The 26,911-nt window shown below is 35.2% G+C and overlaps 2 protein-coding genes across 4 annotated transcripts; one reads left to right on the forward strand and one right to left on the reverse strand.

The window, feature by feature from the left end:
• Positions 1-5,915: 5,915 nt before the first annotated feature.
• On the forward strand, positions 5,916-17,370 carry LOC126698183 (delta-aminolevulinic acid dehydratase, chloroplastic-like). 3 transcript variants are annotated; one of them, XM_050395223.1, is made up of 13 exons: positions 5,916-6,080; positions 6,539-6,876; positions 7,249-7,360; positions 7,476-7,549; positions 9,220-9,288; positions 9,414-9,497; positions 9,602-9,671; positions 10,029-10,084; positions 10,546-10,667; positions 11,663-11,734; positions 11,822-11,903; positions 12,009-12,086; positions 16,953-17,370. In XM_050395223.1, the coding sequence occupies exons 2-13, from the start codon at positions 6,580-6,582 to the stop codon at positions 17,118-17,120; spliced, it is 1,284 nt and encodes a 427-aa protein (XP_050251180.1). In that variant the 5' UTR covers positions 5,916-6,080; positions 6,539-6,579; the 3' UTR covers positions 17,121-17,370. The 3 variants fall into 3 exon arrangements, with proteins under 3 accessions (XP_050251180.1, XP_050251182.1, XP_050251181.1); XM_050395225.1 differs by lacking the exon at positions 5,916-6,080 and adding an exon at positions 6,091-6,142; XM_050395224.1 differs by lacking the exon at positions 5,916-6,080 and adding an exon at positions 6,119-6,255.
• A 1,191-nt stretch (positions 17,371-18,561) lies between these two features.
• On the reverse strand, positions 18,562-26,166 carry LOC126698184 (IAA-amino acid hydrolase ILR1-like 6). The gene is made up of 5 exons (XM_050395226.1): positions 25,509-26,166; positions 24,441-24,566; positions 20,302-20,616; positions 20,036-20,164; positions 18,562-19,265 (listed from the first exon to the last, which is right to left on the reverse strand). Exons 1-5 carry the CDS (start codon positions 26,004-26,006, stop codon positions 18,900-18,902), a joined length of 1,434 nt encoding a protein of 477 aa, XP_050251183.1. The 5' UTR covers positions 26,007-26,166; the 3' UTR covers positions 18,562-18,899.
• Positions 26,167-26,911: the final 745 nt, after the last annotated feature.

Below are 26,911 nucleotides of genomic sequence, written 5' to 3' on the forward strand. Positions count from 1 at the left end.
GATGGGTGATGAGTGACGGAAATTAAGTGAGGAGTGATGAATGATCAAAAAAAAAATCCAAACAAGGCCTTAAATTTCATTTTCTACCCAAACGGGTCAGTAGTGATACCATTATGTTCAGTAAGAAAAGGATATAAAGAATTTATGAAAGGAATACCAAGAATTACTTTGTCAGTCATGTTTTTAACAAGAATAGAGGGAATTTTAAAACAAACATTGTCATGGCAAACATGAACATTATTTAATTCATATTTAATTTTCATTTGAGTACCATTAGCAGAAAACAGTTTCTCTGTGGATTTTTCATAATATTTAGAAGGAATTATTCATTCTTGAATGCAATTCATATTAGCACCAGAATCAATCATAGCAATAACATTGAATTCATATTCATAGCAAACAACAATTTTAACTTTTGAAAAACATTTTGGAGGAATCAGTCTGTTGATAAGATTGAGCCTATTACCATCTGTAGGAGCATTATCAGAAAGAGGAGCTTGTTGACTGGGGCTGTCTTCACATCTTTGCTCATCAGGCTCATTATCAGTTTGTTCATTATCAAGTTATTTATCAATTTTTAAAAGTAACATTTCTTGTTTTAAGCTAAAGTTATCATTTTTAACATTCTTTAAATCATCTTTTAGTTCAATGATTTCTTTCTTAATAATAGTAATTTCATGTTGTAAGTCATTAACAGTTATTTCTCTAGACTTCTTTTTATTAAACCTTTCTAAGGTCTCATCAAGACTTATCTTTGGTTTCTTGTTTTTATCATTTTATTCTTTAACCAAAGTTTTCTTGTGCTTTTTTAGATATTCTTCTTTAAGCTCAAGATTATCAATTTGGCTTATCAAGTTTATTAGAAAATATTCTTGTTCTTCTCCTTTGTCAGAACATTAATTGTTTTGCGACCTTTGGGTAGAACATTAATAGTATTACAACAAGAGTCTCTACAACCAATTTTAATATTAGGGGAATCAAAAGTTTTATTAGTAGAATGATAGCTAGAATTAAGAATATCATTATCTGACGAGGAAGATGGATTAGAAGATCGTGATTTAAGAATCTGAATCAGATCTTCTTTATCATTGTCATTGATATTTAACATATTAAGCTTGTTTTTTAATTTACTAGGTTTTTTGTTGCAGTCTTTACTAATGTGACCATATTTTCCACAATCAAAACAGTTTCCTTTACCGGGTTTCTGCTTATCCTTTTTCTTATAAACATTTTTATTTTTAGCATAAAAATCATTAGGTTTAGTAAATCGTTTTTTATATCTTTTATATTTGTAATCTTCATGGACTTTATCATATTTCTTATCTTTCTTTTGCCTGGAAGGGGCAATAGGGGGTAAACCATATTGCTCACAGAAATTGCCCATTTCATACTTGGCATTTCTACTATTTTTTAACTGATGTTTGAACATTTTTTGATCATTACACATGTTAATACCAAGTTTTTTTTTTTTTTTTTTTTTTTTTTTTTATAATTTTTTATAGTGCTAAAAATATCACCATATGTTTAATCATCATAATTAAAAATACCATTTTTATCAGTTAATTCTTCTTTTACCTTATGAGCAAAAAGAGGAGGCAGTCCAGCAATAAACTTCTCTTTCCAATAAGGTTTCAAGCAGTCTTTCCGAAACATTACTCTAGAAATAAAAACATCTTGGTACCATCTATAATCAGACTTAGTGGGGCAACGTAAATTGTTTAAATAGTCACTAATATGGGAAGAAATATTAAAAGGAGTTCCAACAAAATGTTTAATAATAGTGTAGATTAAAGTATTGACTCTATCAGGAATACCTTGACCAACTCTTTCATCAAAAATGGGTAATCCATCATCATCTTTTTTAACAGCCTTTTTGATGGATTCTCTAGACTCTTTGGTAAGATATTTTTCCCACCAACCGTGAAAGGTTCCAGAAAAACCGGTAGTAAGAAGATCAACAATTTCAGCATGGTCAAGATTATGGTTGGTGATATAAGCATTAGCAACCATAGACATACGACCCATTTTGTTGCAATCTTTACTAAAGTGACCATATTTTCCATAATTAAAACAGTTTCCTTTACTAGGTTTCTGCTTATCCTTTTTCTTATAAACATTTTTCTTTTTAGCATAAAAATCATTAGGTTTAGTAAATCGATTTTTATATCTTTTACATTTGTAATCTTCATGGACTTTATCATATTTCTTATCTCTCTTTTGCCTGGAAGGGGCAATTGGGGGTAAACCATATTACTCACAGAAATTGCCCATTTACCCTAACCTAATCTAGTAGTGGTGTTGATTCTTTTTTTTTTTTTTTTTTTTTTTTTTTTTGATACAAAATACAAAATAAAAAATCGACTCTAACCTAATTTAAGTGTATATGTGTGTGAAACTTCTTTCTGAAGACTTGAATCTCGGCATTTACCCTTTACACCTCACAAACACTTATAATTGTAAAGTGACCCTTACCCGATTGGCCCAAAAAAAAAAAAAAAAAAAAGAAGAAGGCAAAACTAGGCTAGCTAAGCTAGAACGCCACATGATGACATGAACATGAATCACATGATCCAACCAGAATTCCCTGTCATTCTCTTTTGTCAAAGTGGGTAGGTACTCGTCCTCGATACCAAATTACGGCTACGATTAAACTAGTTTAATAAATTTGACCGAGGAGAGAATATCATTATCTGACGAGGAAGATGGATTAGAAGATTGTGATTTAAGAATCTGAATCAGATCTTCTTTATCATTGTCATTGATATTTAACATATTAAGCTTGTTTTTTAATTTACCAGGTTTTTTTGTTGCAGTCTTTACTAATGTGACCATATTTTCCACAATTAAAACAGTTTCCTTTACCAGGTTTCTGCTTATCCTTTTTCTTATAAACATTTTTCTTTTTAGCATAAAAATCATTAGGTTTAGTAAATCGTTTTTTATATCTTTTATATTTGTAATCTTTATAGACTTTATCATATTTCTTATCTCTCTTTTGCCTGGAAGGGGCAATAAGGGGTAAACCATATTGCTCACAAAAATTGCCCATTTCATATTTGGCATTTTTACTATTTTTTAATTGATGTTTTAACATTTTTTGATCATTACACATGTTAATACCAAGGTTTTTTTTTTTTTTTTTTTTTTTTTAGTGCTAAAAATATCACCATATGTTAAATCATCATGATTAATAATACCATTTTTATCAGTTAATTCATCTTTTACCTTATGAGCAAAAAGAGGAGGCAGTCCAGCAATAAACTTCTCTTTACAATAAGGTTTCAAGCAGTCTTTCCGAAACATTACTATGGAAATAAAAACATCTTAGTACCATCTGTAATCAGACTTAGTGGGGCAACGCAAATTGTTTAAATAGTAACTAATACGGGAAGAAATATTAGAAGGAGTTCTAACAAAATGTTTAATAATAGTATAGATTAAAGTATTGACTCCATTAGGAATACCTTGACCAACTCTTTCATCAAAAATGGGTAATCCATCATCATCTTTTTTAATAGCCTTTTTGATGGATTTTCTAGACTCTTCGGTAAGATATTTTTCCCACCAATTGCGCAAGGTCCTAGAAAAACTGGTCGTAAGAAGATAAACAATTTCAGCATGGTCAAGATTATGGCCGGTGATATAAGCATTAGCAACCATAGACATATGACCCATTTTGTTGCAGTCTTTACTAAAGTGACCATATTTTCCATAATTAAAACAGTTTCCTTTACTAGGTTTCTGCTTATCCTTTTTCTTATAAACATTTTTCTTTTTAGCATAAAAATCATTAGGTTTACTAAATCGTTTTTTATATCTTTTACATGTGTAATCTTTATGGACTTTATCATATTTCTTATCTCTCTTTTGCCTGAAAGGGGCAATAGGGGGTAAACCATATTACTCACAGAAATTGCCCATTTACCCTAACCTAATCTAGTAGTGGTGTTGATTCTTTTTTTTTGTTTTTTGATACAAAATAAAAATTTGACTCTAACATAATTTAAGTGTATATGTGTGTGAAACTTCTTCCTGAAGACTTGAACCTTAACATTTACCCTTTACACCCCCACAAACGCTTATAATTGTAAAGTGACCCTTGCCCAATTGGCCCAAAAAAAAAAGAAAAAAAAAAAGAAAAAGAAAGGCAAAACTAGGCTAGCTAAGCTTGCACGCCACATGATGACATGGTCATGAATCACATGATCCAACTAAAATTCTCTGTCATTCTCTTTTGTCAAAGTGGGTAGGTACTCGTCCTCGATACCAAATTACGGCTACAATTAAACTAGTTTAATAAATTTGACCGAGGAGAGAATATCATTATCTGATGAGGAAGATGGATTAGAAGATTGTGATTTAAGAATCTGAATCAGATCTTCTTTATCATTGTCATTGATATTTAACATATTAAGCTTGTTTTTTAATTTACCAGGTTTTTTTGTTGCAGTCTTTACTAATGTGACCATATTTTCCACAATTAAAACAGTTTCCTTTACCAGGTTTCTACTTATCCTTTTTCTTATAAACATTTTTCTTTTTAGCATAAAAATCATTAGGTTTAGTAAATTGTTTTTTATATCTTTTATATTTGTAATCTTTATAGACTTTATCATATTTCTTATCTCTCTTTTGCCTGGAAGGGGCAATAAGGGGTAAACCATATTGCTCACAAAAATTGCCCATTTCATATTTGGCATTTTTACTATTTTTTTAACTGATGTTTTAACATTTTTTGATCATTACACATGTTAATACCAAGTTTTTTTTTTTTTTTTTTTTTTTAGTGCTAAAAATATCACCATATGTTAAATCATCATAATTAATAATACCATTTTTATCAGTTAATTCATCTTTTACCTTATCAGCAAAAAGAGGAGGCAGTCCAGCAATAAACTTCTCTTTACAATAAGGTTTCAAGCAGTCTTTCCGAAACATTACTCTGGAAATAAAAACATCTTAGTACCATCTGTAATCAGACTTAGTGGGGCAACGCAAATTGTTTAAATAGTAACTAATACAGGAAGAAATATTAGAAGGAGTTCTAACAAAATGTTTAATAATAGTATAGATTAAAGTATTGACTCCATCAGGAATACCTTGACCAACTCTTTCATAAAAAATGGGTAATCCATCATCATCTTTTTTAATAGCCTTTTCGATGGATTCTCTAGACTCTTCGGTAAGATATTTTTCCCACCAATTGCGAAAGGTCCTAGAAAAACTGGTCGTAAGAAGATAAACAATTTCAGCATGGTCAAGATTATGGCCGGTGATATAAGCATTAGCAACCATAGACATATGACCCATTTTGTTGCAGTCTTTACTAAAGTGACCATATTTTCCATAATTAAAACAGTTTCCTTTACTAGGTTTCTGCTTATCCTTTTTCTTATAAACATTTTTCTTTTTAGCATAAAAATCATTAGGTTTACTAAATCGTTTTTTACATGTAAAAGATATAAGCATAGACATATGACCCATTTCCTTTATCATATTTCTTATCTCTCTTTTGCTTGAAAGGGGCAATAGGGGGTAAACCATATTACTCACATAAATTGCCCATTTACCCTAACCTAATCTAGTAGTGGTGTTGATTCTTTTTTTTTTTTTTTTTTTTTGATACAAAATAAAAATTTGACTCTAACATAATTTAAGTGTATATGTGTGTGAAACTTCTTCCTGAAGACTTGAACCTTAACATTTATCCTTTACACTCCCACAAATGCTTTTAATTGTAAAGTGACCCTTGCCCAATTGGCCCAAAAAAGAAAGAAAAAGAAAGGCAAAACTAGGCTAGCTAGGCTAGCACGCCACATGATGACATGGACATGAATCACATGATCCAACTAAAATTCTCTGTCATTCTCTTTTGTCAAAGTGGGTAGGTACTCGTCCTCGATACCAAATTACGAATATGATTAAACTAGTTTAATAAATTTGACAAAAATAAAAATCAAATGTCAGCGTCCTCACCCGCCCTTTGTGTACAGCCCTCTTCTCATTGGTTCCCCCCAAATTCCCCTATCAGATAAGTCCTCTCTCACTCTCTCATCTTTTGCGGCTTGTTCGAATCCAAGGTATGATTTTCGTGTCCGATTCCTGTCAATTCGATTTTCTCGGGAAACTGTTAGGATCTTAGGTAGTTTAGTTTCTTTTCCTTCGTTTAGTTGAAGCTTAGAAATCAATTATTTTTAAATAATTGAGAATGACTCAAAACTATTTGTGGCTCGGTTGAAGACGACTTGAACTGAAGTAGGGAAGTAGATAATTATTCTTTTTTTTTTGAATTTGAACATTTTCTTTTCTTTCTTAACTGTTTTCTCAGCAACCAAACAGACTGCAATTGAAGAAAAATGTGTGCTTTTTCTTGTTTTAGTTAGCTGGTTGTGTGTTGATAGAAATCATAGAACGACCTTTATAAAAAGCGTGACTTACATTACACAAACAATCAAATATTATTGAATTTTATGTGTGTATATATATTGGACCTTTTAATTTTGATCTGTGCTGCTCGTTTTGTATTTGTAATACGCAGACACTTGGTTACAGAGAGAGAAAAAAGTATTGGGATAATCCATGGCTTCGAGTATCATTAATGTGCCTTTCCAAGCAATGAAGGGTGTGGATTGCCACTATGTTGGGCTTAAGCCATCAACGAGTTCAAAGTTCAGTTGTGTTAAGACTGCAATAAGGGTTCGTTCTCCGCGTCTTTTTGTTGTAAGGGCGAGTGAGAAGCACGATGGACCCATTAAGAAGTTGGGGTTGAGTGAAGCAGAATGTGAAGCTGCTGTTGTTGCTGGGAATGTGCCTGAAGCCCCTCCCGTGCCACCCAAGCCAGCAGCACCAGCTGGAACTCCTGTGGTCCCTTCATATGTGAGTATTAGTATCAGAATCCCATTTGAATAGCATTGCTAGATAGCATGAAATAAGCATATAGTATGGTACCAATTATAGGGATATAATTTGGGGAAGTAGATTAATAGCCTTGTAGCTTAATTGCATTGCCCGATTCTCCCAATGAGGGGAACCTGGTTTCGAATCACCCTCCCGCACTTATTGTAAACAAAAAAAATTTGGGAAAATAGATGTCATTTGTATAATTGGTTTGGAAGTATAAGAATGGGAAAACTGTGGATTCAGAGTGAAATGTTAGATTAGGTTTGATGGGTTTTAATTGTGTGGATTTGAACTTTGTTATTGGCAATTGCAATTCTTTCCTTGATGACTGTTTTTGGTGTGTATCAGCCACTGAGTCGACGTCCTCGTCGTAATCGCAAGTCACCTGTACTGCGGGCTGCATTCCAGGAAACTCAAATATCACCTGCTAATTTCGTCTATCCACTTTTTATTCATGAAGGTTTGTATTGATGTGGACCGTTCTGTTGTAGACTTGTAGTTTTTTGCTTCTGGTTTTTATGCATAAACTTGTCTCAGTTCACATGATATGAAATGTCATTTGACAAAACTTGCAGGTGAGGAGGACACACCTATTGGAGCTATGCCTGGATGTTATAGGCTTGGGTGGAGACACGGACTTGTGGAAGAGGTGATTTAGCTCTAACTGATATTACATGTCTAGTTAAATTAAAATATTTAAATTTATGTTTTCTGTCCCAAGCATTAAAACTCAGTAATATTGTCCAAAGGTTTGCTGGTGTATGGCTAGCCAAAACTGGTCTTTACTAAAGACTTGGCCTTGCTGGATTCTATCATTACTTATGATTAGATGACCTTAGGCTTTGTTTGGTCAGGCTTTTTCACAGGTGCTTTGGCTTTTAAAAAGTAGAAGCTATCAGCATCTTACCAAAATGGTGTTTGATCTTTTGTTTGGTTGGAGAAATTGGCTAGGGAAACACTTGTCAGACATTTGGAATTTAGTACCGTTGTGCTTGTTGTGGTGCATATGGAGGGAACGTAATCGTCATAAGTTTGAGGATGTGGATAGTTCTGATGATTAGTTGCTTACTTCTTTCGTTATTGGTTTGATTGTTCTCGGGCTTGGGGATTCACATCTTGTGACTCCATCCCTTTGTTCATTAACTCTCTTCTTTTTTGTAATTAGCTTTCTGTCCTCTTTTTGTACTTTTTGACTACTTTGTGCTTTTCATGCATATTGTAGCATCTTTAATAAACTTTTTCTTACCTATCAAAAAAAAAAAAAACTCAAGGGTGCTTTGGCTTTTTGTTAATTTTGTGAAGCAGCTTATGCTTTTTAGGTGGCTTTTGAGAAGCAGCTCAAGGGTTGCTTCTCAAAGTAGCTGAGCTTCTCGTACTAATAAATTGATGCAGCCCTTTCAAATCAGATGTAAGAAAATCTGATTCCAAAACTTTCCCCACCCCAATAGCACAAAAAAGACCTAAAAATAAATATAAATAGATAAACATAAGATCTCCACCCTTTATTGAGTTTACTTGTCATATCCTTTTGAAAATAATATTTCTCAAACTTGCGTTCATTGTTGTTTCCCTTTCGTTTATTTGAATGAAACTTCCATGGTAAGTGCTTTAGTGGACATCATTATTGGATTTTTCCTCTGTGCATTGTTGTCTATGTTTAACTGTTTTAAATGTTTTGCAACATTATGATAAAATATGTAAAAAAACCAACTGTTCTAGGTGTTTCCCTTGCTCAGTATTGTCTGTATAAGTTGATTTCGACTATGTGAAGAACTTGAGCCAGAATCCCTGGAGGTTATTGCCCATGGACCTTGGCTCATTTTGTAAAATGTTGGGGTGGGATAGGGTAGGTCTTAAGTTCATATGTTACCGTCTCATTTGAGGGGGAACAAAAAGAAGAAAAAAAAAAAAAGGAAACTGAGAATATGTAGAGGTTGTGTCTTGACTGGCTTATAAATTCCTTTTAAGGATCTCTGGCTGGCACAAGTTTAGATTTATATTTGCATTGTCCACTTGTTTTTGGTAAGTATATTGATTTTTGAGAATCTTACGGAGTCTCCATGGTGCTTTAGACCTACTTAATTGTTTAGATGTTAGTTGTACTATATCTAAGAACTTTAACAGCTAGTTATAAGTTAGACCTAGTTTGAAGTGAGATGGTAGCAGACAAATCTTGAATAACCTTTTGCTCATATTAAGTTAATTTTCACACCCAAATGGAGCACCTTTTAAGATTTTTTTTTATTCAAGGTATTATTAAAATATAATCTACTTTTCAGAATTGAGGACAATTTTTTGAATAAGCATTGTCTGAACCAGGTTGCAAAGGCTCGGGATGTCGGTGTCAATAGTGTTGTCCTCTTCCCCAAAGTTCCAGATGCTCTCAAGGTTCTTATTGCCTCCCTACCTTTTCATTTGTTTGGTGTTTTCTTTTTTTTTTGGCTGGGTGTGGGTGGGAGGATTTCCACTCTATTCCACATAATGGTGTATCATGATTGGTTTTTGCCTTGTAGTCTCCAACAGGAGTTGAATCATACAATGACAACGGCTTAGTGCCTCGAGCAATACGGTTGCTCAAAGACAAATACCCTGATCTTGTAAGTCAACACACTTCACTTGGTTTTTTAGGGCTATAGATGGGGTTTCATTTTACTTGTGTGTGTGGAAATGTCACTTTTCTTAATTTTGGGTCTTTCATCAGGTAATCTACACTGATGTTGCATTAGATCCATACAACTCTGATGGTCATGATGGTATTGTCAGAGAAGATGGTAAGAAACATGTGTTTTATATATATATATATATATATAGATATATATATTATATATATAGAGGTTTGAACAATATTTCTTAAAAAAATGGTGTTCAAGAACTGTGGAGATCAAACTAAGAAGGATCCTCGACAGCTGCTGATGTAGGGTATTGCTTGTGCTTCTTTACCTGAGTATCTAATATTGCACCTCAATAACTTCTTATAATCATCATTCAAGTTTCAACAAAAGTTTGATCATTATTCTTAGGGAGCTGACTCTAGGCTTAAGCTTTTGTGCTTCTGTATTTTGATTTCCCATGGATACGGACGTTGAGTTACTAATTCCAAGTATGTATATATTATTGATACCCTGTAGGTGTTATAATGAATGATGAGACCACATACCAACTATGTAAGCAAGCTGTTTCCCAGGTAATTTTGGTAGATAAGTCTGCATTATGTATTTACTGTTTGGAAAAATACAAGATCTATCTATTGACATTTGAAAATATCCCAAGATTTCTAAAGGTGAAATTGCCCATCATACATTTTGATTATCATATTTAGGTCTACTCATACAGAATTTTCAAAAAGGTTCACTTAATTGGGCAAAAAGATTTGGGTATACTGAGTTCTTCCACTTAAAAGTTATTGGAAACTACTTTGTCCCTGACTTTCAAAGTTAACTGCTTTAAGTCCCCAAAAATATTGTATAAGTCTCCCATGGCCTGCAATTCATTTTTACTTGAGAATGGGGAGGTACTGGTAGTTCAGCAATCTTGCTGGGGGTCTTTAATATTTACATCTATATTGCTATGTGTAATATGCACTCCGCATTGTGCTGCTGTTCCCTGACTAGTTGCTACTTTTTGACTTGGTTACTTTTGTAATAGGCCCGTTCTGGTGCTGATGTAGTCAGTCCGAGTGACATGATGGATGGACGTGTAGGAGCCATTCGAGAAGCTTTGGATGCCGAAGGCTTTCAGCATGTCTCAATAATGTCTTATACAGCAAAGTAATGTGATTACATAATTTCTCATTTTAGTCCTATTCCCATCACTTTATGTAGCATGTATTGCATTATTAACAGATTCATAGATTTCTATATAACACATAAATAAGTGCACATGTTGAGCCATGTCCTGTTACTAAAGTTCTTTTGAGTTCTGGTTTCTAAGCTTCATACTGTGTCAAAGCATGACGGTGCAATTAAGTGCCACAAAAGATTTGAGAAATATGGCCAATGTTCTGGAAATTTAAGCTACTTATTTCACTGTGCAATAAGCTTCAGAGGTTAGTAGAGAATCACAGTAAGAAAAACTATATTGTGTCTGCCTGTGTAGCAGATACACACACAGAGAGAAGCACTTATCACAGAGAGAGAGAGACAGTAATGTGGGTACTTTTACTATCCGAGTGCATGAAAGTCGCATTATGTATTGTGTGGAAGTCAATTCTTCTCCAGAGATTGTGTAACAATGCAGTTATGGAGCATCTGGAAATAGTATGGATGGCATCATTTCTTTAAAATGATAGCATTTTGAAAGAATTTGCTCCGTTCTTTGCATAGGATTACTGTTAGGATCCCTAGAACAAAATTTTCATTTTCCATACGAGTAGTGGTGATTTGTACTCTCTCTCTCTCCCTCTCTTTTCCCAAGTAATAGACCCATTATTGTTTTCATGGCTTCTTCCTGGAGAAGCTGGGCTATTTCTTTAAATGCAAAGAATGCAATTTGGGTAATCTCATTTTGAAGGGATGTCCAAGTACCCCTGTATAGTTGTTATCATTTTTTGTCTATTAGATTCAGTCTGATTAGTCCCTTTGAGGTTTTTGATAGTTGGGAGCTGGACCTTTGTCCACACATGGTTTCTAGGTTGACCAACCATTGTAATGAGCAGAACTTTTGACTAGTTGAATAGCATTGGTAGGTATTACCCGAAGCCATTTTTGCCACTTTAGTGTTGGTCACTGTTTTTAAATGTCTGTCTCTGTCATGTTGATAACAGATTCGCAAGCTCATTTTATGGACCTTTCAGAGAAGCACTTGACTCAAATCCGCGTTTTGGAGACAAGAAGACGTATGTAATTCATTAATGTCAAATTTTATGGTGACTTTGTTATCTAATATACTTATGCTCAGTTTTGTTTTTATTTGGAATCAAAAGTTATCAGATGAATCCAGCCAATTATAGAGAAGCTCTGGTTGAGACCCATGAAGATGAGTCTGAAGGCGCCGATATCCTCTTGGTTTGTCCTCCCCTTTCCCAAATTTCTCTTTACTTGATTCTTGAACATGTTTACTTGAGGGCAGAAGCTCCCCTGTACACTAGTTTTAACTTCCTTGGGTTACAGGTGAAACCGGGTCTTCCTTATTTGGATATTATAAGGCTTCTCCGAGATAACTCTTCTTTGCCGATTGCTGCATATCAGGTATGATCATTCGCTTTTGTACTTACAATATCTCTTCAATTGCTTGCATACTTATTTCAGATTCCCATTCTTGACCTGATTCTTGTGCACTATCATCTATATTAATCTTCAAGACAAAAATTACTTTGGAATCTCTTCCACATTTTTGTAGTTTAGGATGTAGTCCTCTTAGCACCAAAAAGGATACATGTTGTTATGGAAGCAGATCATGATTTTTTGCACCTATGCACTGAAATTAATTTATGTTAGCCCCATGCTATTTTAAACCTCCTGTTGGTGCAGCACATAAAGATTGAGCGAAACAAAATGATAATTTTTATAACTGTCTTGTTAGCTTATAGATGATGCTTGGTCTGAATACACAGCACGTGCATGGTTTTGGAATAGATAAGTAACACAACCTTTGCCATTTGTTTCATAGTCTGTCTCAAATTTCATGTTCAAGATAACCTTCAAGGCTGAGAGGACTGCTATCATTTTAACTTTTAACATGTGTAAAGTCATACTATATCTTATCTTGCATTTGGTCTTTTTATGTTTTGAGATAATGAAGCACAGCATCAATACGGCACCGATGCCATACAGATGTATTGATGCAGCAGTCCTGAATAATTGGATTGTTATATAATATAACAGTATAAGATCGAGATTTTGATAGAACACGACATGTGCTGTACTGAATAATGCTATAATAAGGGGGGGCATTATCTATAGCTGTCTATTTGTGTATCACATGCCTTAGTACCATGTCAGCCGGTTAAAATGGTACAGATAGTCCATTCTCGTCATGATCGATCCACGTCCTACCGTAGTGCCCGGAGAACTAGGCTTGCTTAACTTACAAAGCTAGCTTACTAAGGCGAAGGCTTTTTTCGTTGATTGCACGAGCTAGCCAGCCAATCCAGCCGTTTTCTTGCTTCCATCTGCCTATCAGCTCTTTTTAATTGGCCTGAAGCTTAAAGACAAATGGCCATAGAAAGCGATGAACTCATCAGACAGCTGCTAGCTAGCCTTGCACTTCCTTATTCACTCTTGAACTACAAGAATGCTAGACTGAAGACCGTCATGCTTTGCTTGATCTCCTGCGCCTACCAGGACAGGACAGATTTGCTTTACACATACCTGATTACTTGCTACCGGAAACCGAAGCACCTATGCTTGCTGCCTTAACTCCACCTTCGGAAAGAAAATATTACACAACAAGTATAGTGTTATGTTAAAGGAAAGAGAATCGTAAAAAGATAATCGTACTGATTGCGCCTATTACTATGGACTAGACCGATTAGGGGAATGCTACCGCTTACCTTAGACTGCTAAAGGGAAGAGAACGGATTGCCGTCTATGATACAGGTATGAATTAGCTACTCAAAAAAGGAAAGTATATCATAAGTCCAATACGACAAGCTACCCCCCTTTAGTGATTAGACTAGCTCTTGAAGGGGGACATCCTTAAGGAAGAGTATAGGGGCTTATACAATTCATTTGTTCTCCCCTCAGCCTCAGCCCCTAAGCGCTGGCTTCACTCCATTTGAAAGTGAAAGGATAGGCCTTTGTACCAGAAGAATGCAGATCGGAATCCGGAGAGTGAAGAGAGGAAGGAACATGAGGCATCCTTCTTGCAGGAGCTCGGACTTCAGTTCGAGCCTTAGAAGGAAGCAAGCGCAGGGATTCACTTGATCGGATGGAGCCGATTGTCAATTGCAGCAGTATCGGGATTCGGAAAGGGTGATAGGGATTCTCCGACTATTCGAACTTGATGTCTCTTTCTGTTCCCGCTTCGAATGGGAAATGCGACCATCACGACTCGACGAAAGAGGCAAATTACAGTATCAGGGACCTGGGAAGACAAGAGCTCATTCAGAAACAATTCATCAATCGAAGAAGCGAGTTTCCAAAGAGTAGAGCAGACCGGGGCCAAAAGAATTCCAGTTTCCTATTGTGCTGTTGGTGGTTACTGCTAGCGGGCAGGCGATATGTCGCCTAGGCTGACAGGGGAGGAGCAAGCGAAAGCCAAGTCAAGAAAGGAAATCGAAGATTGTGCTGCCGAGCCAAAGACTATGAAAATAGTCCAAAAGAAGATAGTAAAAAATAGAACGAATAGACATCTGCTTCAAGCATATGAATGATCTAATATACCATCGGCAGAAGCTTCAATTGAGAATGCTAGCCTTTCTATTCCTTTCTCCAACACTTCGGGTCCTACCGCTAGACCGTAAAGCTGCAAGTAGAAAGAATGAGCCACACCACTGGGCCCTTTTAGTCTAGCGTATGCCTTTGTTTGAAGTCTGTTCTCCCGGCCTTGACACTTGATCAAGAAGGCCTGGGCGATTTTTTATTCCAATCTTTTAGCTCTCTTTCTACTCGCCTGCCTACTATACTATACTCCTCTTGTAATATCCCCCAAAATACCCGTCTCGCATCTCCGCGTGGAATCTCTCAACACAATATACATTGTCTCGCTGTCTTCGACGGAATGGGCATAATAGCATCGTCAATCTCGCGATCCATCGCCTTATCGAATTAAGATCGGGCCAAGCTCTCCGGCTTACCCTGAATCGTATCTATTCTTTTGGGTTCATGATCTGCTTTTATCTTAGTAGGCCTACTCTGTGGCGAGTAGCTCTTTCTTTTATGATATGAGAATTGCTTTCTAACGCGCATGAAAACAGGCCAAAGAATAGGTCTCAATTCACAATTGCTTTTTTTTGGTACCAGTCGGACTTCCTTCTCATCATATTGGAAAGCCGCACTCGTCTCTGATGTATAGGAAGTAGTTGGCCTCACATACATCCTTCCCGACCACCCGGCCTTAGCGTATGTTGGCGATACCCGTGGGTGGAAGAAAGACCTCTTATCAAAAGAACGAGTGGCGTGACGCGATCTACTCAATTAATGGGAAACAGTCTGCCGTGGTGGTTTAAACTTTAGAGAGCAGACACAAGAAGATTCTTGATTTTTGATTGATCTGCCAGTCTTTGAAGGAAGCATGCCCATTGTACCTCTACTATTTATTACGTTACGCGGTGATTGACAATATTTCATTTCCTGTCTGCGGGCTCTCGCTTGATGAACGGTTCATGAACTTACTCTTCTGTCTCTCAATCGGCATTGGAACCCGACACAACAAGATCTCTTCCGACGATGGCATAAAAAGAATTGGAATCAAACCTTCGAACGGAGAGAGTCATAGAACAATCGTAAGGATTGATGCAGGGCGGATCAACACAACATATGCTTTTTCAAAAAAAAAAAATAGAACATAAAAGAAAGGGCTATGAATATAGTCAATTAACATTGCCTCTTTCTCTTTCCATTCAAAAAAGAAAAATGGATTTCCGCTCGCGATAGCAGAGCGCTAAAGCGCATATTCCCTTCCCGCCGCTACGTAACACTTCGCTATCGTGCTTTAGCACCACTCGTTCCATCCGTACAGTACAATCATTCGGTTCGCTCTGTCGTACTCTACGTGCCAACTTCCGCAGTTCAAACTTTGACACCATTCCCATAGGCAGTTATTCTTATGTTGAGATCCGCCTTAACCTTCCTTGGCTTAGTGCTGTAGCTCAAGGGTCTTCAAGACTTGCGATTGAAGTGAACGTTGAGGCCCACGGTCTCAAAGATGGATAGTCTTGCCGTTTTTGGGAATTCAACAAGCTACTCTATTCCGCCTACGCAACTAGTTGCTTGCTGGGTCATCTTCCTTCTTACAGTACAGCAAAGCAGCAAGCTTAACGCGACAAGCAGGGCGGTGAGTGGGGAAGAATAGCATATGAGCATCGAGTAGAGGTAGTATATGGCTTCTTCCTGATGCATGCTGCCTTAAGGAGAGGTGCCCGCCTATTACAATTAGCTAAGAGCAGGTGAGCCGCAACTCAATATATCCAAAATTCATGCTTTCAGTATGAGCTGGATTGAGACTATCAATGAGACCAAGACCGGTACCCACCCACCACTTTGACCCAAAAGCGCATTCTGGAGAGCAAATCTGTAGAAGGTCGTTACCAAGGACATTTCTTGAAGCGGAAAGGCGAAGACTTGAGCATGCTTCCGAAAAGCTATTTAAATGCGATCTAGAGGCCTTGCCTTCTGAACGGACTATTCGGTAGTGGGTTAAGGAAGCTCGAGAACCAGTCCTTTTAAGCGATCTTTCTCAACAGTTTTCTCTGGTTAATGCCTGTGATTCTATATGTAAGCAAATTCTCATACATAGAGTGGTGCCATATCCGTAAAGGAAAAGGGGAAACCCACTCATTCAAGACTGGGGTCTTTCCACGGCAAATCCTTCTTTTTTAATATCATCTTGATTAATAAGTAACATTGAAAACCTTTCGCGGTTAGACCACATTTACTTATAGTGACATGAAAAACTTTCCTTTTGCGGCTAAAGACTAATTTGTAAGAGGGTTAATTATGCTTGTCTCCCACCTTTTGGGAATTTATCCTATTCTCAAACTATGATGTTTGTGTGCCAAATGGCACTTCCATTCCCCCAAAGCATGGGGTGGTGGGTGAGAGTGGGGATTCAAGTCAATTATTTACCTAGCAAAAAAAAAACAAAAGAAAAACGATGATATTTGTTGGACATGCATAATGTGTAAAGGAACACATTGAAAAGGAAATATTTTGTTGTCTATGGACGTGACATAATCCACACTTTGTTATGTTGATTAGCAAAAAGAAAACGTTTTCACTGTATAATTTGCAAAGATGTGGAATTCTTGTGGATGTCCTCAAAAAATGATTTTTGTTGTGTTATAACTACTACCCACATTCTTCTTCTTCAGTGAGTTTGTTTAAATTTTCTGGAACTCATGGACTCATGTTTTGGGTGAGTAAGTGAAAATTTCATTAATTTCATGGATTCAGGTTTCGGGTGAGTACTCAATGATCAAGGCTGGTGGGGTTCTGAAGATGATTGATGAAGAAAAGGTTATGATGGAATCACTGATGTGTCTCAGACGAGCTGGTGCTGACATCATCCTTACATATTTTGCTCTACAAGCTGCTAGATGTTTATGTGGTGAGAAGAGGTGAGAGACTTTTAGAATAAAATAGGGGGATCGTTTATTGTGGAAAAGTAAAAAACTTGAGTTCTTTTATTTCATCTCGTGAGAATTAAGCTGAAACTGGGAATGAGATGCTTTTAACATGTCAGTTTTGCCTTCTGTTGTTGTACAGCTTAAGTAATTAAGGTGCTTGATTGCTGTGTATTGCTTAGTGCACGTGAGTCGTGACTTTTTTTTTAATAAAGATTAGAATAAAATGCTTGGCTTTCAGTTTGTTACTTTGTTTTGTTCTCATATCAAGTAAATAATACTCATGCATGTGCTGTTCTGCTAGATTCTGAATTGTGCAGGAAATGAGTTTTTGGCTTCTTGCCATAAGCCGACAAGAAGCTGAAACTTGATCGGTTTGTTATGTAATGGAGTGGGGTTTTGAAGCGGAAGAAGCAAATTATACAGGGGGACTGGAAAGATAGATTATGGTCATTTAAAAAAAAAAGAAAAAAAAAAGGGTAAAATATTATTTTGGTTCCTAAACTTTATCAATTTTTTTTTTTTTTTAATCTCCGAATTTTAAGAAGTTCATTTTTTGGCATTTGACTTTGTTAAAAGTTTTTTCAATAGTTTAGAGACAAAAATATGGATGAAAAAAGAACTTTGGCCAATAGTTTAGGGATAAAAAAAAAAAAAAACTTTTAATAAAGTTTAAAGGCATAAATAAAACATTTTCAATAGTTTAGGAGTAATATGAACTTTTCAATAGTTTGGGGATAAAAGATGAACTTTTCAATAATTTAGATGAAAAACAACTTTTAATAAAGTTTAGGAACTAAAATAGTTTTTACTAAAAAAAAAAAAAAAAAATTTCCTAACAAATCTTTTAGCCCTTAAGCCTCTATTTGGATATAGATTATAAATGAAAATTATTTCACTATTTAGCTTATTTTTGTTACTATTCAAGGACTCTACTACACTTTTTGGTACTATTTATAAGTCTCTAAGTACTATTTCAACTAACTTTTACCTTTATCTACAGTACTTTCAGCAATAAGTTTTCAGTTTCAGCAAAATAAACAATATCTAAACAAATCCTAAATGGAAGTGTTATTATGTCTTGTTCAATGTTTTTTCTTATTTCTTAGTTTCTTTGTGAGAATGGAACCGTTGGCCAATTTCAACTTATTAAAACTTAAAGAAAAAAGAAACATGCAAAGATTAGTTATGTCCATTGCTCTTGTATCATCTTAAGCATGCAAAGATTAGATACTGAGTTAGGAATTTGGACGACCCTCGTTAGCAGAGGTGGTTTTTGAAGTTGCTAGCTCCTTAGATCTCAAAACCCATATTCATTTTATTGTCAAAAGTTGATTAATTTGGCGACTAAACTCAATGATAAATTTGCACACTTATAGTTTATGGGAAAGAGATTTGATAATTATATTCTCTTGTTGCCTAGGATTAACCAACATGAATGATCTTCACTTCTCTTTTGCGTCCCAATTTGATGCTTATAACCGAACAGAATGATGATAAAGGAACTACTATTTTGAGTATTTTCTGTAATAACAACAAACCAGTAGTTACAAATCAAAAAAAAAAAAAAAACCAGTAGTTACAATTGCACCGAGAGGCAGAGCATCCTCTACTTGGTTCTTCATAGCATGGAGGAGTTTTTCCTATTACCTACCATCCCTAAACTCCCATTAGACCAAAATTTATAGAGCATGCAAAGGCTTGATGGATTGGACTCTCTGTCACTTGTGCGCCTCTATCTTAAACTTGCAGCATAAAATACATTGATTCGCGCACATCAGTCATGTTCGTCGAGGTATCTTTCTGCAATACTGGCATGAGCTGCAGCTCCTATAGGAAGAACATCTTCATCTATCATGAAAAAAGGTGAGTGTCCTGTGTGTGTAGAACCCAATGTCTCGTTCCTTACCCCTATGTAGAAAAAGCCTGCAGGGACTACTTCAGAGTAAAAGGAAAAATCCTCAGCACCCATCATCGGAGGGACAACCCTGAAATTTGTTGGACCAACCAAATCAATGGCCACCTTCCTCACATGCTCATACATTTTCTCATCATTCACAGTGGGGGGATATATTGTGTTCTGCTTTTCAAAGAAATCAACCATTGCTGAGCATCTGTAAACGCTGGCTTGTTCCACAATTACCTGTTTTTCATGGTGAAGATTGTTGTTAGCTCAATTGATTTGTGAATGAAGAATCACTAAAAAAATAAGGGGACCCACAATAGTCATTTCTGGATTACATTTTGAAATAAATTTCTGCTGGCCCGCCTTGTCAAGGAAACAATTGTTTTCTTTCATTTGCTCGACAAAAGGCAGGTCCCCACAGCTGAGCAATGATGGGTTCTATTCTATAATTCTATTATAAACAGACAAGGTAAAAAAAGTTCCTGTTCTGCCCCGAGAGGGGTGGCCTGGTGGTTGGGATATGTGAATCAGATTTATGGTCCCTAGTTTGAGCCCGGGCGAGTACCTGGGAGGAATTTGGGTATCTCTATTGAGGAGCTCTTGATTACTAGCTCTCTCGAGGTGCTAAGGTAAGATCTGTGGTCATCTCAGATCATAATAGTTATGGCTTAATCCAACACTTCTTAGCAGGGGGTGCCCCTATAGTCACACCTAGAAGGGTGAGTCACAATAATCGCAATTTGGGTATCTCTATTGAGGAGCTCCTGATTACCAGCTCTCTCAACGTGTTAAGGTAAAATCTATGTTCACCCCAGACCATAGTAACTATGGCTCAATCCAATATTTCCTAACGGGAGGTGCTCCTATGGTCACGTCCAGGAAGGTGAGTCACAATGATCACCCCTGCCTCCCTTTTTGTTCTTAAAAAAAAAAAAAAAAAAAAAATTCCTGTTCTAATATTTGGTAAAGTTTTTGTCATTAATTATAGGACTGGTTCTAAGACAAACCTCTTCTATTCTTCGTAGAAGCTGGTAGAAGCTTATGTTGGAGAAAGCTCTGAAAGTACCACCAAGCACAACAGCATCCGGGATCATGTCAAGGTTGTTACCTCCATTAAACGATGTTACCGACACAACCTGAGTACAGAGAGACAGCCAATTAAAGCAAAGTAAAAGAAATCACACACAGTACAAATAATGAGCGCACGATAATGGATTGTAGGAGATCATTCCAAATTGGTTTAGAATAAAACTTTGTCCTTAAACATACCAACCTGCGAGTCCAATGGATTTGCTTCGCGAGAAACAAGACCCTGTAAGCTGATAACCGCGGCCGAGGCTGCTAAAATGGGGTCAACAGAGTGGTGAGGATTCCCAGCCTGACCCCTTTTGCCACTAATTACAGCTCTGAAGAACCCACAGCCGGCAAGCAAAGGACCAGGTCTTGATCCAATGATACCTGTAGGATGTTCATGGGAAACATGAATTGCGAAAATGGCCTCCACATTTTCCAGAGCCCCATCCCCTATCATCCTTTTTGCACCATTCCCTGCTTCTTCTGCTGGTTGAAACAGCAGTATTACAGTTCCCTGTGATACCAACCATACAAATATTTTCAGGACTGGCTTGCTAGTAAGCTTAGTAGTTAGTACTAGAAGTGAAAGAAATTGTCACACTTTTTTCTGAACAAATCCTGATTAAACAAAATAAATAAAATTAACTTGTAGATCAGGTTTTGACATGGATGTGTGCTGTTATATGTTTTAATAATAAAGTGTGCATGAATGTTAAATATTAAAAGACTTCATTGTTTAGTCTTCATCTTAATAAACCTCTCTCCTTGTCCTATACCCAACAATATTTTTCTTAACAAAAGAACACCTATTTGGTGGTTTGTGTGGAACATTTTTATATTTCAACCAACTAACTCCCTAACAATTTAACTAGTATAATAAGACATTATTGATAGTTTGGGAGGGAATCATATTCTATTGTATGGCTTACAGATTCCAAAGCTTTTAAAAATTCTTTTGCTTAAATAGGGACACCCAAATTGACTCACATGTGTTCATCCATGCAAGACAAAAACTTTGGTTTATATTCTCAGCATCTTGAGCTACAACCATTTTAATATTGTATTTTCAAATTTCAAGTGGCATGTTGAGCGTTGAGCCTCAAATATTTTAACATCTGAGCATTACTTGTTTCATGCATGTCAGACATAAACTTGGCCAAGCCACTGCGCCAATTTCTACTAAAAAATTAGGCCTTTATCCGTCTCCTTTTGCTTCTCTTTCTTCTCTCTAAATTGTAACCATCGTTGCCCAAAAGAAATATAAGGTCAGAATGCACATAAGACTAATCCTATTTTCTTCATCAACCCTACTTCATGCCTTGTTTAAGAGGAAAAATGATATTTTTCCCTTTAAGGGTGTCATCACTCGTCAGTATCATCTATTACCCAATGGCCTTTCCTCACTCCTTCACTTATTTAATAATAATTAAAAATAAAAACCAGTACTGTACTATCCTTTAAAGTTTAACCAACTAGATACCACAAAGAAAAGATATATATATATCATCCAAGAGTACATCAAAGATCAAACTCATTGCTTTTCATTAGTCAACGCCCAACAAAGTGAAGAATATATTCACCAACCAGGAAGGTACAGCATAAGGAAAAAATGAAAATAATTTTAGACTTTAGTATCCTAAGATACATCAGACTCCTTGCTTTTCATCAGTCAACTCCCAAGAAAGTAAAGAATATATTCACTTACCAGCATGTAAATAAGCAAGTAAGAATAACTGTTGCAACAAATTAAAAGTGCTACAACAAGCCTACATAATAATGCATTAAACAGTAGAAAGAATAATATATTCTGCTTAAAGACCAAGCTTTCGAGAGACTATCATTCATAATTCTATACTTAATTTTGGTTCCCCATTTATTTTTATTTTTTTTAAAGGGTAGTGGCAGTGAACATACGTGAAAGAATTTATTATTAAAATCAATTATATTTTACTCTGGAATATTCCAAAATTAAATGTCTTACACATGCGATATTTATCATGGCTTTTATATACATACATATACATATATATATATATATATATAATATAATTTTATCGTGGGTATTTGATTGTGAAGAACACTCAAAATAGTCTAAGAGCAAGGGACAAATGCAACACCGACAATTATTAAAAATGAAAAAGGTAAAAAGGCAAAAGAATGACAGAAAATAGCCCATTATTTCATGAGTCAAAACGAACATGGCAACCCTATTAATGTGTCAAATTTTAACCATAGATGTCAAGAATAAATACAACTTGTTAGGTCACACCAAATCAATAAAGGATCTCAAAGCTAATCCCTGCTTTTTTTGGTAAATCAATTTTGTCCATACAATGTGACTCCCTTTTTAGCCGTGCTTTGGACTGTAGAAAACTAAACACACTATAGGGGAGAAAAAGCAAGGACAAAAGTTTGTGCGACATATAATGATATCTATCATCTATGGATTGCAATGAGTGGGTGTGATTTTCTCTAACAGAAAGTTAATTGTGGGTTTCAATTAGCTTAACATGTAAATTTGTTTGTTGTTAAATAAAAGATCTTGAGTGCGATCCCTGCTTACACTAACAATTGATTGATGTCTTGGCCCTAATGGTAAAGCGCAATCATTATAAAGCCAACACCATAAGTTAAAATTCTATCATACCTAAAAAGAATTAACTAGATTTAATTCTTGGAAAAGTATTTGTTAAATCATGCCATCCTTTCTACTCCTTTTATTCAAAAGGAACTTATTCAGATACATTCCCTAAATTAACCCTTAACCTGTGTGAAAAATTAAAGCATAATACTTCGGATACCATTATACGCATGTTGATCATGGGGGGTTCTACAAAATAAGATTTTTAGATAAATATTATCTTATTTTATTTTGACATTAGGGTACTTTGGTTTTTACACTTTTGGTTTGAACAATTACTTCCTAGACATAAGGTTGGTGAGAAATTAACCCTCTATTAATATTTTCTACTAAAGTCGAACAGATTTAATTATTTGCTGTACATATGGTTTCTATCACATTTTTTTTTTTTTTGAGAAGATGGTTTCTATCACCTCATCAATAATTTTCAAATATTATTGTTATCACATGCAGATCAAATAATTATGCCAAGAGGTTTATAATTATATATATATATATATATATATTTTACATGATAAAATTTCTACTTTAGTCTAATCTATGTGCATATGTGTAAAACTCTTCTAGAGACTTAAATCCCGGCTCTTGACTCCTCACACTCCACAAACATTTATACTTGTGGAGTGACCACCACTCCAAGGGTGTGTGGTGGTTATTCAAATCTAAAGTTTATTAACCAAATTAACACATATTAAAGTCTCATAATGATATATATAAAAGCGCTATGAAAAGTTGAATATTGGGCACAAAGATGGAAATGGAAAAGACATGACAGTGGCAAAAATGTGAATCATATGATTTGTTACAGCATTGAAGAAAAACACGGTACCAAACAGTAACTGAAGTGAAGACAGGTTATGCCACAAATGTCCAAACCTAGCAAACTAAGGTCATGTATAGCTCGCTATGCACGGGCCTATAAAACTTTTCGTGGATCCAATGTTGTCCACACAAATTTAAAGGATAGTGCAGTGAACCAAACGAACTTGCAAAAACAAATGAATATCACTAAAGATACAATCCCCCCCTTTTTTTTTTGAGGGATACAACCCCTTTTTTCAATGCATTGAGATGTTAGATTATAAATTTATAATTGGTATAATATCATTTTCATATTAGTACATTACTCCTAATATTTTTACATCACAACCTAACAATTCAGCAATGAAAAAGTTATGAATTTATTGCATGTATATCTGCCTTTTAAGGGGAAAAAAATGGTCCTCACAATTTTAACCACGCAGTTTACCCTTAAGAAGAGAAAAGAGAATCTAGGGGAGACTTGGATAGGTTTTTCAGAAGCAATTAATTACCTAACATGCAAATATTCAAAAAGCTATTCAAACATTTATGACTTTAAAAAGCATACAGCTACTTAGAAAAATTAGTGTGTATAATCATTTAATTAAGGCGTAATCTAATGGGAAAAATAGTTGAAACTTCAAATCAAAGGAATCCTTCTTCAAAGGTCCTTGACTTATTTGAATTAATGTAAAATGAAAAAGAAAAAAGAAAGACCTATTTTTTGAGATAGAATTTTAATTTATGATATCCGTATTTAACGATTGTTCCTTATCATTTGATCAAAACAATAATTAGTTTTTGTTATGAGTGGAAATCGAACTTAGATCTCATTGGAATTCAAAAAAAAAAAAAAAAAAAAAAAACTTATTTGAAATAACGAAGTGAAGCCAAACCTTTAAAAGATGTTCGCGACTCTTTAAGATCTTGGCAGCACCAATAAGCATAGCAACATGTGCGTCGTGTCCACAAGCGTGCATTTTGCCGGCAACTTTGCTTTTGTGTTCCCATTCAACAGCTTCCTGCAACAAATAATTAGCCATAATGTTAGCCAAATATTTTTTTCCATACTAACCAAATTTGGTGCAACTTGAAAGCTAGTATAATAATTACCCCCAAACACAAAGTACAGAAAGAGAGAGAAGTAGAGAACCGCCAAAGACAAGTACGAAGGGTATACATTATTTGGGGGGGGGGCAAAATCCAACAAGATTCAAATGAAGCCATTGAGTGTGATACAAAAATTATCAAAGCCGCTATTTTAGTTCGTACAACTTTTACTTTGGGATCTGAACTTGTCCCATAATCCATCACATGGGATAATAATGTATTTCTATCCATTTTATTTATGTTTGTTAGTACAATCCTACATAAAAATATAAGTCAAACATGTGTCAGAGATATGAAATCTTAACATCAATAAAAAAGAATCGAGAAATCTATCTGAGATATAATATCTTAACTTTTCATGTCACTGTCGAAAAAGGATAATAATGTTTAGATAAATATGATGATACCAATTTCCTTACCTAAGATTTTACACCAACCAAATCATTTTTGTGTTATGGAAGGATCAGATGAGATGAATGTACGAAAGTGTGTGATTTTTTATTTATAAATAATAGATGATTATAGAGACTCATAACCATTTTCACACACTATCATATTGATAGTTTGACACTAGAGATTAAAGGTGTATAACAAACCCAACTAAATCAAATTAAAATAATTTTGAAAAAACCAAGTAGGAAAAAAAAAAAACTTAATTTCCTAAAATATAAAACCCAAATGAAAAACCAAAAAAAGTAGCCAAAAAAAAAAATAAAAAACCAAAAAATTTATATAAAAGAAAAAAAAAAAAAGTCCTTCAAAAGTTGTAAATTGCAATGATCTTTTAGATTAGAAAAGTGGGGGAAAAAAACCTGAGAAAACCCAATAGTCCCTATTGAAAAAGAAAAAGGAACCTGAATAGGAAGTGCATCCATGTCAGCTCTGATGGCCACAAATGGAGGAGAACCAGTGCCGATCCAAGCTCGAATACCAGTTTTAGCCAAAGGGTATTTGTAAGTGATATCCATGCGGTCCAACTCGTCTCGAATCAACTTGCTGGTCTCGACTTCTTCGAAAGCCAGCTCAGGGTTTGAGTGAATCGTCCTCCTCAAACTTTTCAACCACTCCACCGTCTCCGGCCGCCGTGCCAGTCCCAACACCGCCTCTTTTGTCCACACCTCACCCTCCTCAGTTGATGGTATTAAAGGAGACCCAGTAGTGCTCTTGTTTTTGCGGCTCGAAGATGAAGGCCTCAAACTCAGACCAGTAGTACAACTACTACAGCTTGGATCGAAAAACGACCTGTCGTTTTCCGTTGTAGTTATTGGTTCTGCGAAAGGGATTATGGAATTACAGGTGAACATAACAACAACGATTGAGAACATCGTCAAAAGAAGTTTGTGAAAATTCATTTTTTTCACATAGAAGAGAAAACAAGAACAAGAACAAGAACAACAAAGAGAGCTTTGAAGAAGAAGAAGAAAATGGTTAGAGAGGATTTGAGCACGTGGAGATAAAGAGATAAAGGATAGGGGAAAGGGTAATAGAGCACGTGGGAGAATATGTAATGAAGGGTAGTGGTAGCGTGGTACTAATTTAAAATACCATATTAATGAAAGAGGTTATGTATGTTTTGTTTGTTTGTATGTATCTCATAGTTGATTGATTAAGGCGTCGAATCGCAGCTCATGGGTCCCACCCATTTTTTTGTGGACCTCTTTTCAATGAAACGTATAGACTTTTCTTTTTCTTTTTTTGGCCACACTCCCCTGCTTCGATGATAATGATGAATTGATGATGATATTTTTATTCAATTTCTTTTCATTTTTTCATTTTTTGCTTAGGAGATTGGAGAATAATATTAAAAAATGTCACCTCATGAATTTTTTTTAGTAGAAAAAAAATATGAATTTTTTATATAAGATGATGAAAATGTAAAATCACGTCATATCACTAACATAAAATAATATTTCTCTATTAGAAAAAAAAAAAATCTCTCCCTAATTTTAAACAATTTAGATATATTTTTTTAAATGGGTAATTTTGAATATATTATAATAAAGTAAAACTTATTTATGGTTCTTGAGGTGTAGTAAAGTTCTAAATTGAATTCTAAATATATTTAATATAATACTATTTTTTGGTTAATTTGAGATTATATTAATTCAAAGCAGTAAAGTTTGGATAGAGCCTCTCGAAGCACTTTAGCATCTAGTTCAACTTTTACAGTTTGAAAATTCTTTGCAATGCAGAGCTTCAAACCATCTCTCAAGGCCTACAATTCAGCCTCCATACTGATTGCTATACCTATAGATCT

This window comes from Quercus robur, chromosome 9 (genome assembly GCF_932294415.1).
Source record: "Quercus robur chromosome 9, dhQueRobu3.1, whole genome shotgun sequence".
Classification (NCBI taxonomy): Eukaryota; Viridiplantae; Streptophyta; class Magnoliopsida; order Fagales; family Fagaceae; genus Quercus; species Quercus robur.